Source organism: Dendronephthya gigantea, unplaced genomic scaffold, assembly GCF_004324835.1.
Source record: "Dendronephthya gigantea isolate DGI-Jeju-01 unplaced genomic scaffold, DenGig_1.0 000174F, whole genome shotgun sequence".
Taxonomy (NCBI): domain Eukaryota; kingdom Metazoa; phylum Cnidaria; class Anthozoa; order Malacalcyonacea; family Nephtheidae; genus Dendronephthya; species Dendronephthya gigantea.
In genome coordinates this window covers 236,489-254,855 of record NW_021163184.1, presented here as the reverse complement: position 1 = coordinate 254,855, position 18,367 = coordinate 236,489, and the positions used below count along the sequence as shown (strand labels likewise).

General features: G+C 39.7%; 3 protein-coding genes across 3 annotated transcripts; all 3 read left to right on the top strand.

Annotated features, from left to right (window-relative positions):
* The first annotated feature begins 2,017 nt into the window (after nucleotides 1-2,017).
* Nucleotides 2,018-3,796, top strand: LOC114538094. Its single transcript, XM_028559214.1, has one exon. It carries the CDS (start codon nucleotides 2,018-2,020, stop codon nucleotides 3,794-3,796), a length of 1,779 nt encoding a protein of 592 aa, XP_028415015.1.
* Nucleotides 3,797-4,549: 753 nt separating this feature from the next.
* Nucleotides 4,550-5,470, top strand: LOC114538093. The gene has a single exon (XM_028559213.1). The coding sequence runs from the start codon at nucleotides 4,550-4,552 to the stop codon at nucleotides 5,468-5,470; it is 921 nt and encodes a 306-aa protein (XP_028415014.1).
* Nucleotides 5,471-6,011: 541 nt separating this feature from the next.
* On the top strand, nucleotides 6,012-6,488 carry LOC114538092. Its single transcript, XM_028559212.1, has one exon. The coding sequence runs from the start codon at nucleotides 6,012-6,014 to the stop codon at nucleotides 6,486-6,488; it is 477 nt and encodes a 158-aa protein (XP_028415013.1).
* The last annotated feature ends 11,879 nt before the right edge of the window (nucleotides 6,489-18,367 follow it).

Here is an 18,367-nt window from a genome sequence, read left to right as displayed (position 1 = left end):
GCTTATGCTACGGTTCGTTAATTCCGCTTTTAGCTTGCGGGACGAGCGCTATTTTATTTCGTGCTAAAATAAGCGCATGTGTGACTTTTGTATCTCATTCGAAAATGATAGTGCATAGGTTGCTGATCATAATTAGGAGCCTTGCCTCTCGACCACTTGCTGAATTTTCACGTTTTGACTCTATGGAGTTACTACAAACCATTAAAAATTCGGCCCATGACAGTCAACATGAGCGAGCGAATTACTATAGATTAACCCACGAAACTCTTCGCTCTCAACTTAGTGGAAGCTCGGATGAGCAATTTAGGGCGTACCTGTTATCACTATTAGGTGATAAGGATCAAGAGGAATTTTTGGATACAATTGCCAAGATTGAAAAGAATAAGAAGCGACGTCAGGCCAACTAAACCTGTGAGTCCACAGCGGGAAGAGCCGCACCACCGTATCGTCCTCTTCGTTGTTTTTACTGCCAGAAATTTGGGCACACGAAGATAAACTGTTTCAAGTGGAAACGACAACAGAACCAGGCATCTACTGCAACCTCATCCAAAAAAGAGATCTAGATTGATGTGTTATATTTATTTACTCCACATGCATGTTTATTTTCTTATACCTCAATGAGAGCCTATTAAATTATTATGAACCTTTACCATGCTAAATTTTTTATATGTTTGAAATTGTCTACCACTCCTTTCTGATTGAAATAAAAAGGGTCACAAGGTGTGGCAGTTGCGAAAACAGGGCACCTAAACCAGCCCTCCTAGCTACTAGGTCACAGCTGTCGCCCCCCTACTGATCCGTGGGTTTCCCCGAGGCTGATTGTTCATTCATGGTTGCGTTAACGCCATGTAAAATTTATGAATTGCCCTTTGCTACATTTTGGTTAATTCTACGCTGGCATGGGACTGGGAGATTGAGTCCTCTTTTGATCAGGCCCTCTCAACGGCGACGCAGCTTCCGTAACGAAGTGTGACGTAGGTTAATTATATGGGAGACCCCATTCGGAGCAGTGGGGGGTCGACGGCTATACCCGAAGAAGAAATGAAAAGAATTATCCATGGGGATAGCCTCGGACACGTTCAAGATCTATAGTTCCGAGTCTTTAATTATTTTTGGGCTGGAGAATTGCATAACCGTAGCATTGTATGGGAACAATTGTTGGACGAAGTACCAAATTCTAATGAAGTGTGTAAACCCTCTGGGACCTTGACTCCTATAAAATCGGAGGCATTCTTACTGCATTCTCGACAAATTTGATCAAGCGCTCAGGAAGATAGCAGTAACGGCCCACCCGCCCATCCCTGTTCGTTTGGAATTCGGGGAAAGGCAGATCTAGAACAGGTTGTCACCTGTACAAGAGCGCTCGATCAATTTCCACCCATACTTTAACAAGTGAGTGCAACTGAGAGTGCTGTGAAATAGGATACTATGCAAAGTAAATTGACATAAATTAACTGCAAACAATAACATTCATGTATATGCAATGAATAGCTTAAAAACAATACCGGTATGGGCATTATCTCCGACGCATTCAATCATTTCACCAAACACTATAACCGTATACAACTGATATAAAACTATAAACTCTATACATTGACTATATACACGGTAAACAATTTTCCGTGTGCGAGCAATTATTCAGTGAACCTTGGCCATTGAGATCATTTCATTATAACACTATGTAAGTATCAAATTGATATAAACCATACAAATAATACACAAGTTTCCGCGTGCACGAGTTATCAGTCAGCGAAATCTTGCCACTGAAATCATTTGAAGTAAATTACCTAATACCGGCGAAAACACTCCCCGAGGGGAAAATGAGCCAGGGGAAAAAGTTCTAAAACACATGTACGAAGTGAGAACGATGCAAGAACGCATATGTAGTATCACGGTATTGACCTTTATGTAAATTGTTTTTATTATTATAATTTTGAATTGTGATTGTGATTGTGTTGTGAAGACCCGTTTCCAACATAAGTGGTGTCCTTGGGTGGGCTGATTCAGTCCAGAAATCATGGAATCAATCGAAAGTTTGAGCAAAAATATCGAGACAAAACTCAAACTCATCAGCTTTACGCAAGAGCAAGCGGAGAAATCAGTCGGAACAAACAATGTTTTGGCCATCAGGCGACAGATTAAAACCTTAACAACGAAGGTTAGTGAGATACATGAAATCAAAGTTAAAATTCAAGAGCTAAAACTTGAAAATGGCGACAACATAGAAGATATACAAACATGGAACACTGATTTAGAAAACAAATTATTCACTGTTGAAGCACAAATTGCTGACATGGACATGTCCTTAAAAAGGATCAATCAGAAGGCGGTCAAAGCCGAGAAGTTTAAAGAGGAAGAAATGGCTGCACAGTCTCGACAAAGGAAATTTGAAGATGAACTAAAGCTCGAAAAAGCTAAGCTAGAACAAAGAATAAAGTATGAGAAAAGGCTGGAAGAAAATCGAAGTGCATCAAACCCAGACGGAACAAAGGCAACCAAACTACCAAAGCTGGTAATATCTAAATTCAATGGTAACTACACAGATTGGACGAGATTTTGGGAACAATACGAAGCAAGTATCGGTGGTACTGACATTTCGAGTGTGACGAAATTTTCATATCTAAAAGAACTATTGGAACCCAAAGTAAGAGCATTAGTTGATGGATTACCGCTGACCACAGAGGGGTTTGAGAGAGCAAGAAATATTCTGAAAACTAAATATGGCAAGGAAAGTAAAATTGTAAATGCCTATGTCAACAACATCATGTCACTTGAACCTGTCCATGGCACAAATCCAACCAAGGTTTCCATATTTTATGAAAGATTACTAACAAACGTACAAGCACTAGAAACTTTGGGCCGCGTTGGTGAAGTAAATGGTTATGTGCGAATGACATTGGATAAGCTGGAAGGAATTCGAGGAGATCTGGTGCGTACAGACGACGACTGGCAAAGCTGGAAGTTTCCTCAGCTCATCGAAGCGTTGCGAAAGTGGACGGAACGAAATCCACCAAGAAATGAGGACAGAAACGAGAGAAAACCAAGGGATCCTAGAAACCGAAGCTTCCACTCAAGGGACAAAGGCGTACAACCAAGACCCTGTGTTTATTGCAACAGTACTCAGCATAAGTCAGTGAAATGCGACAAAGTTACTACCAAAGCTGAACGAAAGAAAATTCTATCATCAAAGAAACTGTGCTTTAACTGCACAGGCACAAGCCATAGAGCCTCAGAGTTTCGCTGTCCATCCTCCTGTCAAATATGTCGAAAGAAACACCATACTTCTATCTGTGAGGAAAAAACGGAACAAATGCTAGTGGCCAATAATGGTGATAGTTCAGTTATATATCCTGTCGTTGTAGTCAGGGTAAATGGGATACATTGTTGTGCACTGTTAGATACAGGAGCGGGCAGTTCTTATGCATCAGCCGCCTTATTGGAACGCATCAAAACTCGGCCAATACGAAAGGAAGTCAGTCAAATCGAGATGATGATGAAGACCACCAGACAAGAAATAGAAGAACATCAAGTTAATGTAACAAGCCTATCAGGTGAATTCACTCTGAGATCTGAGGTAACCAAGGTGAATTGTGGGGTGTTACTTACCGTGGACAACCTGAATCATCCTGAACTGATAAAGCGGTACGATCATCTAAACGGGGTGAACATGAACGATACAGATACTAAAAGGGAACTACCTGTGCACCTGATCTTAGGAATTACTGAATACACCAAGATTAAAACGAAGATAAAAAACCTAAACTTGGAGAACCCGAAGAACCCATTGCAGAGCTGACACAGCTAGGGTGGACTATCATGTCACCGGGCAAGAAAGCTGACCTGACCAAGATGCTTTTAACCCAAACAACATCCTTAGACTACGAGAATTTGTGTCGACTCAACGTGCTTGGCCTGGAGGACCACCCAACTGGTGATCAATTCAGTGTCTACCAATAATTTAAAGAGCAATTAGTGAGAAGTCCAATTGGATGGTATGAAACAGGGTTCCTCTGGAAGGGGAACCACCCACCACTCGCCAACAAGGACGGTAGCATTAAGCGACAAAATCTCGCGTGAAGAAACTGGATAAAGAACCCGGGTTGCTGTCCAAATACGATGCAATAATAAAAGATCAATTATCGGAAGGAATTGTTGAACATGCAGGAAGGAATATTATATCCCTCATAAACCAGTCGTACGTGAGACAGCAGAAAGTACCAAAACCCGAATTGTGTATGATGCTTCGGCACGTCCAAATGGGAGAGCTCCTTCGTTAAATGAGTGTTTGGAGCCAGGCCCAGCACTGCAAAACCAATTATGGAGTATTCTCGTGAGGAATTGATTCCACCCGGTAGCTCTATCCGCCGACATCAAGCAGGCCTTTTTGCAAGTCCGAATAAGGAAAGATGATCGCGATGCGTTACGCTTTCATTGGCTGAAGGACTTGACAACAAGAGAAGTGGAGACATTGAGATTCACAAGAGCATTATTTGGCCTTTCCACGTCTCCATTCTTATTGGGGGGAGTCACCGAGCAGCACCTCCAGAACATGCAATCAGTCTTTTCGAATGAGGTAGAGGAAATACGACGCAGCCTTTACGTGGACGACCTCATATCGGGAGGGAACACGCTTGAGGAGACCGAGAATCTGAAGAAATCGTGTGTGACCATCTTCAGTGAAGGGAAATTTGAACTGCACAAGTGGCATTCAAATAATCCGAAGCTTGAATTGGAACCAGAGCCCTTTGAAGAAGTTGAAACGAGCTATGCAAAAGAGCAATTAGGAGTAAAAGCTGGAGAAATAAAGTTGCTTGGCGTACCTTGGGATAAGAATACGGACAGTATCAAGGTGAACTTTCCAGAGCCGTTGAAGGAAATCACGAAACGAAATGTCCTCGGTAACATCGCTAAGATATATGACCCCTTGGGATTTGTATCACCCACAACATTACAGGGAAAATTGATCTATAGAGAAATCTGTGACGAACGGATGTCTTGGGATAAAGAATTAAACCCGGAATTGCTCACCAAATGGATTTCATGGGAACTAAACCGACCGAAAGAAGTTGAAATAGCGAGGAGTCTTGTTAGATATCAGGAGGAAATCGATGCAATTGATCTACATGCCTTTGGCAATGCTAGTGGTAAAGGAGTGTCATCAGTCGTCTATGCCATCACCAGGCAGCCGTCAGGTGTCAGCCAAGGTATTGTGGCATTGAAGTCAAGACTCGCAAAAAAGGGTTTAACCATCCCAAGACTCAAACTCATCGCAGGACATATGTCAGCAAACTTGCTCCACAACGCAAGGGAAGCATTGATGGGGTTTCCAATCCGAAATACATTCAGTTGGCTAGATAGCAGAGTGGCCCTCCACTGGATTCGGGGAAACGGCGAGTACAAACAATTTGTCAGTCATCGCGTTCATAAGATCCAGGAAAAGGACTATATACAGTGGAGGTATGTCAGTTAAACTGAAAATCCAGCGGACCTTGGAAGCCGGGGAGGCAAGGTTGACGAGTTATCTGAGACATGGCTCAAGGGACCATCGTGGTTGATAGACGAAAACGAGTGGCCTCAAGACATAATAACCAGCCCAAGCAAAGAATCGCTAGCCGAAGCTAAAGTTATCAAGGAAGTCCTAGCTGTAGCAGTGGAATTGGAGCAAGATGATCTGGATAAACTTATTAAGAAATGGGATCTTTGGAAGACCGTTTGAATCACTGCAGAAATTGTAGGATGAAACAAAAGGTAACCGTCCCCCTGACTACAGAAGACATAAATGAACAGCTCGAGTTCTGGATTAGAAGAGCACAGTCGCGACATGAAGGAAAGGAAAAATTCGAAGAGGACAAGCTCCAACTAAATCTTCAATTAAACGAACGAGATATCTATGAATGCAGAGGAAGAGTGCAAGGAGACTATCCTATTTATGTTCCTGAAGAAGACGTAGTTGCCAGAAATTAGTTCTGCATGCACACTCACAGACCCTACATGGGGGAGCCTTACTGACAATGACTAAAATCAGGGAAAAGTATTGGATACCGCAATTGAGGCGACTGACGAAACGGCTGATACGCAAGTGCCACAGGTGTAAAAGATTCCAGGTTAAGGCGTATGCAGTTCCCCTGACAGCTAACTTGCCTCTCGAAAGAACCACCGGTTCGACACCATTCCAAGTCATCGGAGTTGACTTTGCGGGACCAATCAGATATTTAAGTAAAGCAAAGAAAGAGAAGAAGGCTTACGTAGCGTTGTATGCTTGTAGTTTAACCAGGGCGGTTTATCTCGACCTATTGCCAAATCAAAGTACAGATGAGTTTTTACTCAGTTTGAAGCGGTTTATCGAAAGGAAGGGACGTCCAGAAAAGGTATTTTCTGACAATGGTAAAACCTTTTTAGCTGCTGCAAAATGGCTACGAAGAGTTCAAAAGGATGAGAAATTCAACAGTTGGTTAGCAAAACAAGATATCAAGTGGAAGTTCAACTAGGGCGCGCCCCTCGGCGTAATGAAACAAGCACTCTACAAATCAATCGGACAAGGAAACCTACGCTGGAAAGAGTTAGAAGAAGTACTGCTCGATGTCGAAACCACAATCAACAACCGACCGCTGACATACGTAGAGGATGATGTCCAGATGCCGATATTAACTCCAAATTCGATGCAGTTCATGCAGCAAATCCAACTGCCTGAAGAAGAACCTAATGGAGTGGAAGATGTTGAACTTCGAAAACGTGCAAGGTATTTGAGAAGATGCAAAGATGTCGTTTGGGCCAGATGGACAAACTAATACCTAAAATCATTACGAGAAAGACACAAACTAAAGCACAAGACAAAGCAGATGACGGCGAAGCCAGGTGACGTGGTTCTGATAAAAGGCGATGAACGAAACCGAGGGAAGTGGAGAATTGGTATAATCGAATCATTCATTATTGGAAGAGACGGAGTAGTCAGAGGAGCAAGATTACGAGCTGGGAAATCCTATAACGAACGAGCGATGCAACATCTCTTCCCCATGGAGTTATCATGCGACAAGAACCAAATTGATTATATTGGACCCAATGAAGAACGAGAAGTTTTATACAGAAGATCTTCGAGAAATGCGGCAGCAAAGGTGCGTGAGCGTATTGCGAACATCGTCAGAGATGAATTAGACGAATTGGACTAAAGAACATTTAGTATAAACTAAAGAAACATTTACATTGAGTTAATTGTTCAGCACGCAATTTATTGTGTTATATTTGCCTTGTTACAAGCCAAATAGGGGGAGAGTGAAGTATTACATAATACTGGCGAAAACACTCCCCAAGGGGGAAATGAGCCGGGGGGAAAAAGTTTGAAAACACATGTACGAAGCGAGAACGCATATGTAGTATCACGGTATTGACCTTTATGTAAATTGTTTTTATTATTATAATTTTTAATTGTGATTGTGGTTGTGTTGTGAAGACCCGTTTCCAACACATTTCACTATACAGGGTGTATCAAAAAAAGTGTCCCAAATGTAAAATGTAAAATTTGGCAAATTTTTGTGTTCCTAGAGATAGTTATGACTTATCTGGTATACCTAGGCCAAGTTTGGTTTTTCATTAACAAAATTATGTTACCAGGGGGTGTGGTTCCTTTCCACTGATGTAGAGAGGGCTTGTGCGCGAAAATGTGAAGCTGAAATTGAGATATTATTTAGCTGTTTAAAAGTAGGAAAGCTTTTTAATAAACTGTCAAAGTTTCAGAAAAAATAATGCATACTGAAAGCAACGCACGACCCCTAAAGTTGACAAATATTTCATTGTGCGCAGTGGATTAAATGCCGTGTTGATTTTAGCGTGACCGATCTCATGCAAGGGTGGGCAAATGAATAAATTAAAGCGAGAAACTGAACAAAAAGACGAAGCGATTTAATAACAAGATTTTTATTGGTGATGTTAATCCTCAACATTTCCACCATTTCTTTCTAAGCAAACTGCGGCTCGTCTGAGCATGGTAAACACTGAACGGCCAACCATTTGTCTGTCCTGCCTTAAATTCTCCATTTCGTTCGAAATTCTTTCTTGCAAATCGCCTACGCTACCACCGGCAAATGTAGGCGAATGGACAGACAAATGGTTCGCTGTTCAGTGTTTACTATGCTCAGACGAGCGGCATTTTGCTTAGAATGAAATGGTGCACATGCTGAGGATTAACATCACGAATAAATTGCTTTGTTTTTGTATTCAGTTTCTGGCTTTATTTATTCATTTGCCCAGCCTTGCATGAGATCGGTTACGCTAAAATCAACGGTGCATTTAATGCACTGCGCACAATGAAATATTAGTCACCTTTAGGGGTCGCACGTTGCTCCCAGTATGCATTATTTTTCCTGAAACTTTGACAGTTTATCAAAAAGCTTTCCTACTTTTAGACAGCTAAATAATATCTCAATTTCAGCTTCACATTTTCGCGCGCAAGCCCTCTCAATATCAGTGGAAAGGAAACAACCCCCCCCCCGGTAACATAATTTTGTTAATGAAAAACTAAACTTGGCCTAGGTATACCAGATAAGTCTTAACTATCTCTAGGAACACAAAAATTTGCCAAACTCTGCAAAATATCCTGAAAAACGAAAATTTTACATTTGGGACACTTTTTTTGATACATCCTGTATAGCACTATATCAGTATAAAACTGATAAAAACCATGAGCTCTGAACGTAGACCATACAAATGGTATACAATTTTCTCTCTTGCTAAAACTCTTGCCACTGAAATCATTGCACTATAACACTTTATCAGTATATATAGCTGACAAGAATCATGAGCTCTCATCATGGGCCATACAAATAATATACAATTTTCCGTGTACAAGTAATTAGTCAGTGAACTCTTGCCATTGAAATCATTTCACTTTAACACTATATCAGTATAAAGCTCATAAGAATCATGAGCTCTCATCATGGGTGTTATGTTATGTCTTTGACGTCTATGTATTAACTGCCTTGAGGCCAGATTACAAGGGTATATATATATGCTCATTAACATACAATGAATGACTAATGAATATATTACAACCTCCTTTTTATTTTTTTAAGTGTTTTCTGTGGAGTCCACCCTTATATTATAATCTAAAATTCTATTGGTATTTTTGTAACAGTTTTCTTAAATTTGTATAAAAAAGATATAACTACTATAACTAATTATGTCTGATATATGTCCACTATATAAGTACTAATTAAATAAATAGGTGTTTTACTCTACTTGATAAGTCCATATAAAGATAGTAAGAGTTCTAAACATAGTCCTTATAACGTGCTGGCTTCCTTATAACATCTTTGTTTATCTTTGTTCAAGACGAATCTGAACGATTGCTGGGTTTACTGTGTGCGGAAGAAGTTGATCAGTTGATGATGGCATTCTTGAATGAAGTCTTCTTCCCATACTTAATCTTGCTGGTGATCCAAGGTCGTTAATCGGTGTATTTCTATGCTCCAGTATGGCCAAATTTGGATCTTGATTCTTGCTTCGTGCTTCTGTTAGAATTGATTTCGCCGTACAAACTGTTCTTTCTGCTAGACCGTTCGACTGCGGATACAAAGGGCTTGAGGTCACGTGTTCGAAGCCCCACGTCTTGGCGAATTCTGCAAATTCTCCTAATGAATACTGAGGACCATTGTCGGATTTAACGATCTCTGATATCCCATGTCTTGCAAATAGGGTTTTCATCTTCGCAATAATTGCAGAGCTCTTTGTGTTTGTGACTTTGAATATCTCCCAGAATCTGCTATAATAGTCGACAACTAGAAGGTAATCATCACCGTTCAAATAAAACATGTTAGTCGCTACGATCTGCCATGGATATTTGGGGATTTCATGTGCCAACATGGGCTCTTTCTAATTGCTACATCGGTACTCTGCACAGACAGAACAATTCTTGATCACTGCTTAGATTTCTTTGTTTATGCCTGGCCAAAATACCAGCTCTCGAGCACGCTGTTTACTTCTCTCAATACCCATGTGTCCTTGATGAATCTGCTTCAGAACATTTTCTCGTAACGATGGTGGAATGAGTATCTTCTCACTCTTGAATACCACACCATCAATTACCATCAGCTCTTCTCTGTAATTCCAGAGCGGTTGTAGAGAATTTTGGAGACTGACTTTATGAGTTGGCCAGCCTTCTTTGATGACCTCTACCAGGATTTGCATTGTCTTATCCTTCTTCGTCTCTTCTTTAATCTCTCGCAATTTGCTGTCCGATACAGGTAGAGTTTAAATCATAGAGACTGCTTGATAATCTAGGTTGAGTGCTTCCTCTTCGGATTTGCAATTGGCTAAATGTGCTCTCGACAAGGTGTCTGCGAAATACAGTTCCTTGCCTGGTCTATATTTTACCTCGATATCATAACTATGTAAGTTCAGCAACATTCTTTGCAAACGGATCGGCAATCTGTCCAGAGATTTCTTCATAATAACTTTAAGGGGTTGATGATCAGATTTGACTATAATCTTTTTACCGTAGATGTACTGATAGAAATGATTGCAGCCAAACACGACTGCCAGAAGCTCTTTTTCTATCTGTGCATATCTGGTTTCTGCTGGCGTCAACGATCGCGAGGCATATGCAACCGGCCTGTCCGACTGAGTAAGTACTACCCCCAATCCAGATTTTGAGGCATCGACTTGAATCTTCATCGGTTTCTTCACATCGTAGTAGGCTAGAACTCCAGGCTGTGGATTTGTAAGAAGGATCTTGACCTCCTCAAAAGCTTTTGCCTGTTCCTCAGACCAATGCCACGCCACATCGTTTCTGAGCAACTCCTGAAGGGGTGCAGTGATTTCTGACAGTTTGGGTACGAATTTCCCCACATAATTCACCAAACCGAGAAGCCTTTGAACTCCCTTTTTATCCTCTGGTTCTGGCATATTGACGATTGCCTCTATCTTCTGTGGATCAGCTTTGATTCCATCAAGTGTGAGTTGATGTCCAATGTACACCACTGTCGTCTTCCTGAAATGACATTTTTCTAACTTGAACTTTAGATTGCACTCTCTTGCTCTGTCCAACGTTGCCTTGAGACGATCATCGTGTTCTTGAAGTGTTCTTCCCCACAGAATGTCGTCAATGTCTGTTTCGACTCCAGGAATATCCTCGAAAATTTCATGTACTCGTTTATGAAATACTTCCTGTGCACTTCGAATTCCAAATGGCATACGTTTAAATCGGAAGCGTCCGAATGGTGTGTTAAAAGTTGTGAGTTTGGAGCTTTCTTTGTCAAGTGGTATCAGCCAATAACCTGATCTTGCATCTAACGTGGAAAAGTAACGTGCACCTGGCATTCGAGCGGTAATTTCTTCAATTGTCGGAAGTTGGTAATATTAGTTCTTTTTTTAGCACTTCGTTAAGGTCCTTGGGATCTATACAAATGCGCAGAGTTCCGTTTTTCTTCTTGACCACTACTGAGTTGATCTACTCAGACGGACCATCAACTTTTTCCAGAACTCCTTGCTTAACCATGTCTTGCAACGTTTTTGCTAGTTGATCTCTCAGGGGATGTGGAATCTTGCGTGGCAGATGTATAACCTGGTCTGCCATAGGATCCACTTCCATATGATATGGCCTTGAGAGACAACCCAAACCAGAAAATACATCAGGATAGTGGGTTAGAAGTTGTTTCGTGTAATCGTTCACAGAGCTGCCATCGCTCGATTTCGCTTTTAACTCCTGAGTGAACTTGACGAGATCCAATTCTTTGCAAGCCATTATGCTGAGTACTGGCTCGCTAGGTGTTTCAGATATGTAGAATTCAAGATCGTATTCTTCTCCTCGATACTTGCACTGTAGAGATTGCACACAGCTTTCACAGGGACTGGCTTGCCATTGTATGCGACGAGATTGACTGTTGGTTTCCTTAGTGGTATAGTCTAATTTCAGCTTAATTTCCCTGTTGTTCACCCAGAGCGTCGCATATTCTGCTTGACTTTGTGTTTTTGTCTCGTCTACGGAAGCTCTAATCGTGTCGAGAAACAGAAAATCATCACCACTTTCTTTAGATTTTGAGCCTTTTGTCTGGATTGCGTCCAATTTTCTCTTTGACCGACACACTTTGGCGAAGTGATTAAATTTCCTGCATATATTACACTGCCGACCAAACGCTGGGCACTTCTGTTTTGGATGCTTAGTTCCACAGTTCATGCATATTTTCCAAGTCTTGCTTTCATTGCGATCTTGCTTTAACTTTTTATCATCTTGTTCGCTTTTTGAGATATATTTCCATCGTGGATAACGAGTTTTATTAATTCCATTGATTTCTTTGTCTTTGTTGAAAAGCCTCAATTGTTGTAATGATAATTCATCTGTTTGACATATTTCAATTGCTCGAGCTAGCTTTAATTCAGGTTCTCGAAGAAGCCGTTCTCTGACTCTGGTCGAAACGATACCGCTTACGATTCTACTGCAAATTAAGTCGTCTTTGATATCGCCCCATTCGCAGCTTCCTGCTAAAGTCTTGAGTTCTGTTACATATTGATTGATTGATTCAGACTGTTGTTGATTTCTCGTCAAAAATCGATGTCGCTCAACGATTAGATTTTTCCTTTGTTTGCAGTACTGTTCGAACTTCTAAAATAGTATTGTCACAGTAACTATATCTTCGCCATCTCTGATATCTTGTCCTTGTCTGCCGATCATGCACATGAAAATTGCTACTTTCTTGTCTTCGCCTCTGTCCTTGCATGTCGCGACCAGATAATACTGCATTCTTTGTTTCCATTTCGCCCAAGCTTCGGACAAGTTGGTCGACTCAAAATTGAGCTTGCCTGGTCCTCGTAGATCATTCATCTTGTTGCTGAGGAGAATCCTACACCTGACACCATGTTATATTATGTCTTTGACGTCTATGTATTAACTGCCTTGAGGCCAGATTACAAGGGTATATATATATGCTCATTAACATACAATGAATGACTAATGAATATATTACAATGGGCCATGCAAATAATATACCATTTTTCGTGTACAAATAATCAGTCAGTGAACTCTTGCCACTGAAATCATTTTACTATAACACTATATCAGTATAAAGCTGATAAGAATCATGAGCTCTCAACACTAGCCATACAAATATTATACAATTTTCCGTGTACAAGTAATCAGTCAGTGAACTCTTGCCACTGAAATAATTTTACTATAACACTATATCAGTATAAAGCTGATAAGAATCATGAGCTCTCAACACTAGCCATACAAATAATATACAATTTTTCGTGTACAAGTAATCAGTCAGTGAACTTTTGCCACTGAAATCATTTCACTATAACACTATATCAGTATAAGGCTGATAAGAATCATGAGCTCTCAACGTAGGCCATACAAATAATATACAATTTTCCGTGTAGAAGTAATCAGTCAGTGAACTCTTGCCACTGAAATCATTTCACTATAACACTATATCAGTATAAAGCTGATAAGAACCATGAGGTCTCAACGTATGCCATGTATAAATAATATACAATTTTCCATGTACAAGTAATCAGTCAGTGAACTCCAGCCACTGAAATCATTTCACTACAACACTATATCAGTATAAAGCTTGTAAGAATCTGAGCTCTCAACACTAGCCATACAAATAATATACAATTTCGTGTAGGGGTATTGCGTGAGTGGGTCACCATCAAAACGTATACGTCAATATAGGTTATATATATTGTCAATAAAATTAATGAAAATCATGAACTCTCAACCTTAGCCATAAACTCTATAGGGTAATACATATCCAAGAATCCTCGAACTATAATAATACAATATAGGTGCCAGAAACAATAAGTTAAATACTGCTAAACTATCCGGCTGAGGTTGTACCTGATCGGCTGTTATTTGTGCGTTAGCCACTACTTCAGGGGCCACAACTTGTTGAGCAAGAGAGTATTCGGGCACTTGAGGAGCCTCAGCCATCGAAAAAGGTTCGTTTGGAATTTGTGGGAAACAACCAAAGTTACTGCTATCTTCCTGAGCGCTTGATCAAATTTGTCAAGAATGCAGTGGGAATGCCTTCTATTTTATAGAAGTCAAGGTCTCAGAGGGTTCACACACTTCATTAGAATGCATCATGCGTAAAATTCCTACTTTCACGCCTTCGTGCCTTCTTTTGAGTGCTGAGAATAGTAATATGTAGCATCTTGAGAAATTAGGACTTGATGGCCTTAGGATATGCTATGCTTAACCAAAGCCAGGGAAAGCAGGGAAAACGCTGTTAAAATTAGATGACTTTATCACCGTCTTTGATCAAAGAAACCTTCGGTAGTTAAACCATTTAGTTTTTATTTTGTATACATTTAAACAGTGTATACAGTAGTTACGGTAATTATTTCGAATTTTATTCATATCATACTGTGTCTTACATGTAAAACAATTGAGGTTCCGATATTGTGAAACAAAGGTCTGAATTATAATGATCAACCCGTGCTCTCAGCTAAGCTATATTAGTTAACAATTGCATGTTTGTTTTTACCTGCACTTCATTCCTTGTCGGCGACAACACAGCATTCAAACTGTATTGAAGTCCATTTTTGTATTTTGTGAATGAATTTTTAATGATGGATTTTGATAATAATGTGTAATAAACTGGCAAAGAAATATGCTTGTTGCTTAGGGTTCGTTTACACCAACAGCAATTCTTTACATCTGTGGCAATGTGTAATTAGTCATGCTTGCCAGTTTCGCATGATATCTTGCGAGGTCTAATCATGGATTAGGGTAAAACGCGAATACGGACGGATAACGACAGACGAACGGATACCCGATTGGGTAGAACACGGATATGCCTTTTAAACGCCAGAAAATCAAATTTCATACCATACCCGCGTTTTACCCAATCAGGGTGAAAGGTTGGAGGTTAATTTATTAATGGTTTGCTTTAGAATTATGTGACTAGTTTGATTTTCTTCGCTTTAATTTTGCTTTGATTTGACTATTGTCAGTATATATTGAGCGTGAAAAACGCAAGAGTCTGATCGAATATGATGATCAGCGCAAACATGATCATACCCACAATTTCACGTTTCAACCTGCAAGTATATAAAATGAAGCAACGTTTTGAAACCCTAGCCTTGATATGACTATATACTGGCAAGCTTGAGTCTGTATATAGTGAGTCAGACCGTCAGCGATCATTGCTCCAAAGGATTTGAGAGTGAGTATAATTCTTGGAGTTTCAAAGGGTCTTAATTTTCGAGTGGAATTACACACAGTTGAGTGAAGTGCCACAAAATCTAATATAATACTTGGAAATGTATGGCTTACCTTGAAATGAGAAATCCTTGTGAATTAAAATTAATGGCTTTGTGAAATAGAAGAAGTCGAATTGAAATTCCTGAATTGATAAATGCTTGCAAGCTTTGCCTTGAATAATTCAATGTTGACAACTAATCTGTGATGTTGATTACAGAATACGTATCAGAAGGACAACTGCATTGTTTTTTGCGTAAGTGTGATTCGTCATGATTCGTCACTCAGCTGTTGACAACCACAGCGATTTTACTCACTGTGCATGTGACAATTGTGATTGCAATTGGTCGAAGCCCGTCTCTGGATCAGAGCATCAGGCCAAACACGTGCACGGAAATTTAATTTGCTTATTAAAATGAAACTTGGAGCACTGCTTTGTTGTTATTTTATAAAACAATTAATTGATGGTTTCCCATGTTTGGATGGCCTGATCCAACACTTTGGAATTTGGCTTGAGACGCAACTGGCAAGTCACTGCAAGTTTTCAACTCCTGATGCGTGGGAACGAAAGAGGAAGACATCTTCTCATAACGCTAAAACTACAACTCTCTAATATCAAATTAATATTAACATGATTGTTCACAGCAAATGATGCATTTTTTGTGATAACATTTTTTTAATGCTATAACTATAAGTATAATCTAATATCAAATTAATAACCTAATTGTTTCACAGTACTTCTCAGGTTGCACACAAAATGGTACAACATTTTTCATAATGCTATAACTACAAATCCCTAATATAAAATTAATATTACAATGATTGTCCCAGAGTTAAGTATCATTACTAATTACTTCTTTGGTTGCACAAATGATGCAACCTTTGTAATGTCATTCTTGTTAGCATTATAACTAATTTTAATGTCAGTAATGTCCAGGGGCTTACCGAAAGGTTTCCATTTGGGGGGGTGGGGTGCTCCAAAATTTACCGACGAAATCCACAAAACAACTGCGCATTCGTACGTATATATGGTGCGATAAAATAATGGAATTATGCAAGTGGTGTAAAACTTGTCGTTTTTGGAAATCACGATACATGAGTTAACTTTGGAAGCACTAAAGCGAAGAAGATAGAGTCATTCACATTTTTATTCTGCAATATGCATTCTATGAAATAGCTAAGATGGCTGGATTTCCAGGAATGCCAAACATGAAATGATTGAAATCTTATGAAAGTTGAATTACTTAAATATAACCACTTTTATTTTTATAATCTGTTAAAGAATACTATTACAATTAATCTATTAGATTCTATTTTGATAAAAGTACACATACATGGAGTATGTGTACAGTGTACATGCAAAAAATAGTCACAGTCTCACAGTTGCAGTACAGTACAGTAGTTACATCCTACTTTCTCTTTTTGAATTTTGTTAAGGATTTAAGGTTATATATATATTTAAAAATATAAATATTGTAACTATACCCATAAAGAAGAGCTATAGCTACAGTATTTGCCATTTTACCTAAGCCACTGTAATAACTAAGTAATGGACTGTGCCTTGGTTCTAACCCATAAGTTACAATAATGACAGCATGTTTTTAGTCTAGATTTTAACTCTTTTTGCTTTAAGATTTGACCAAGAGTCAGCTATTTTATCAATATCAAGGTTGTCCAGAATGTCAGGCGAGGATGCTAATATCATCAAAGAATCGAGGCGGTCTTCTTTCATTGTAGACTGTAGATAACTTTTCACTAATCGTAACTTGCTGAAGCTGCGCTCGTTACTAGCGACTGAAATTGGAATGGTTAAAGCAAGCTGATACGCCTTCGCAACGTTGGATAAAAAAAGCGCTTCTCTTTAAGAAATCTGGCAGCTTCTTGCCGATTCTTTGCTTCACTCTGCTCAATTGCACGACCGATAATTTCCATCTCCGCAAGTAACGCGTCAGGATCTTCAAGATCATCTGGAAAAGCCGCACACAATTGCTCAACCCACCTTGCCGTGCATTTAGAGATTTTGCTTGGAAAAAGAACTGGAACTGGAACAACAATGTCCGAGAAGTAGTTGTGAGTATCGTTGATATCGCTGACCAGGCGATCGAGGACTTTGAACATCTCTGTACGGTAGTGCTGGTTAAATTGTGGAATGACGCCATTATCAGCATTCTCGTCGATGTGCCTTGGTGGTCGACGAGGACGATGTTTCTTAGAAAATTCGTAAGGGACATCGATTCAAAAAGAAGTACACTTTTGTATTGAAGGTGTGATTATGCCATCCAATCCAACGTCATCATTGCGTATTCGCAGCATTTCCTCCCTTGTCTGGCACATTGCATCCAGACTCTCCAGGATATCATAATCGATTTGTTGAACTTCAAGAATTACAATCTTCATCTTGTACATAAGGCTCTTCATGAATAGAATACAGAAATAATAATCGTATTTTCTCAAGCAAATCGCTCGCTGTCTTTCGGGCGTCGCTGTCACTCCCTTCAAAGTTCTCGATTTCTGCAAGAATATTACACACAATTAAGTAGCTCAGCCACACAGCTCTTATTAATTCTGCTCTTCCAATCCATCGCGTTTTCTGACGTTTTTCTAAATTTTGACGCATCTTTTCTTCGTGGCTTGCAAGGGCTTCTTTAGCTAATCCATCCATCTCATTGCTGCTTTTCTTCACATCATTTACAAAACTTTGTACTGTAGACAAGAACGCTTCTTCACAATACCCATCTTGTCCATAAGATCAGTGCAGTGCTTTACCTTCTTCGATGACATCCAAGAGTGTGGCTAACATGCCTGCGATTTTAACCGTTGCGTCGTCTTCACTGGAACCTTGAACCGATGAGTTACAATTGACTTCATTAAGTCTTCGACCGGGGTTGTCGATCTATAAATATAATTGAGTGTTCAAAATTCAAATCATAAAATGTGGCAAACAGCCTCCATGTTAAAGTATTTGAAAATAACAACAAACTCATGATCACTAATCCCACGGACCCAATACTCATTACCTACCAATTGCGTTGAAGTACTGTCTTAAAATTTCTTTTACCAAAGGACTCAAGTCGCTTCTGTCAAAAAAAGGTCTGAGATTGCGGATGAATTGCTATCAAATTCTTCTCTCCTTCAGCTTTTTGACTCTCTCTCTCTCTCCCTCCTTCACCT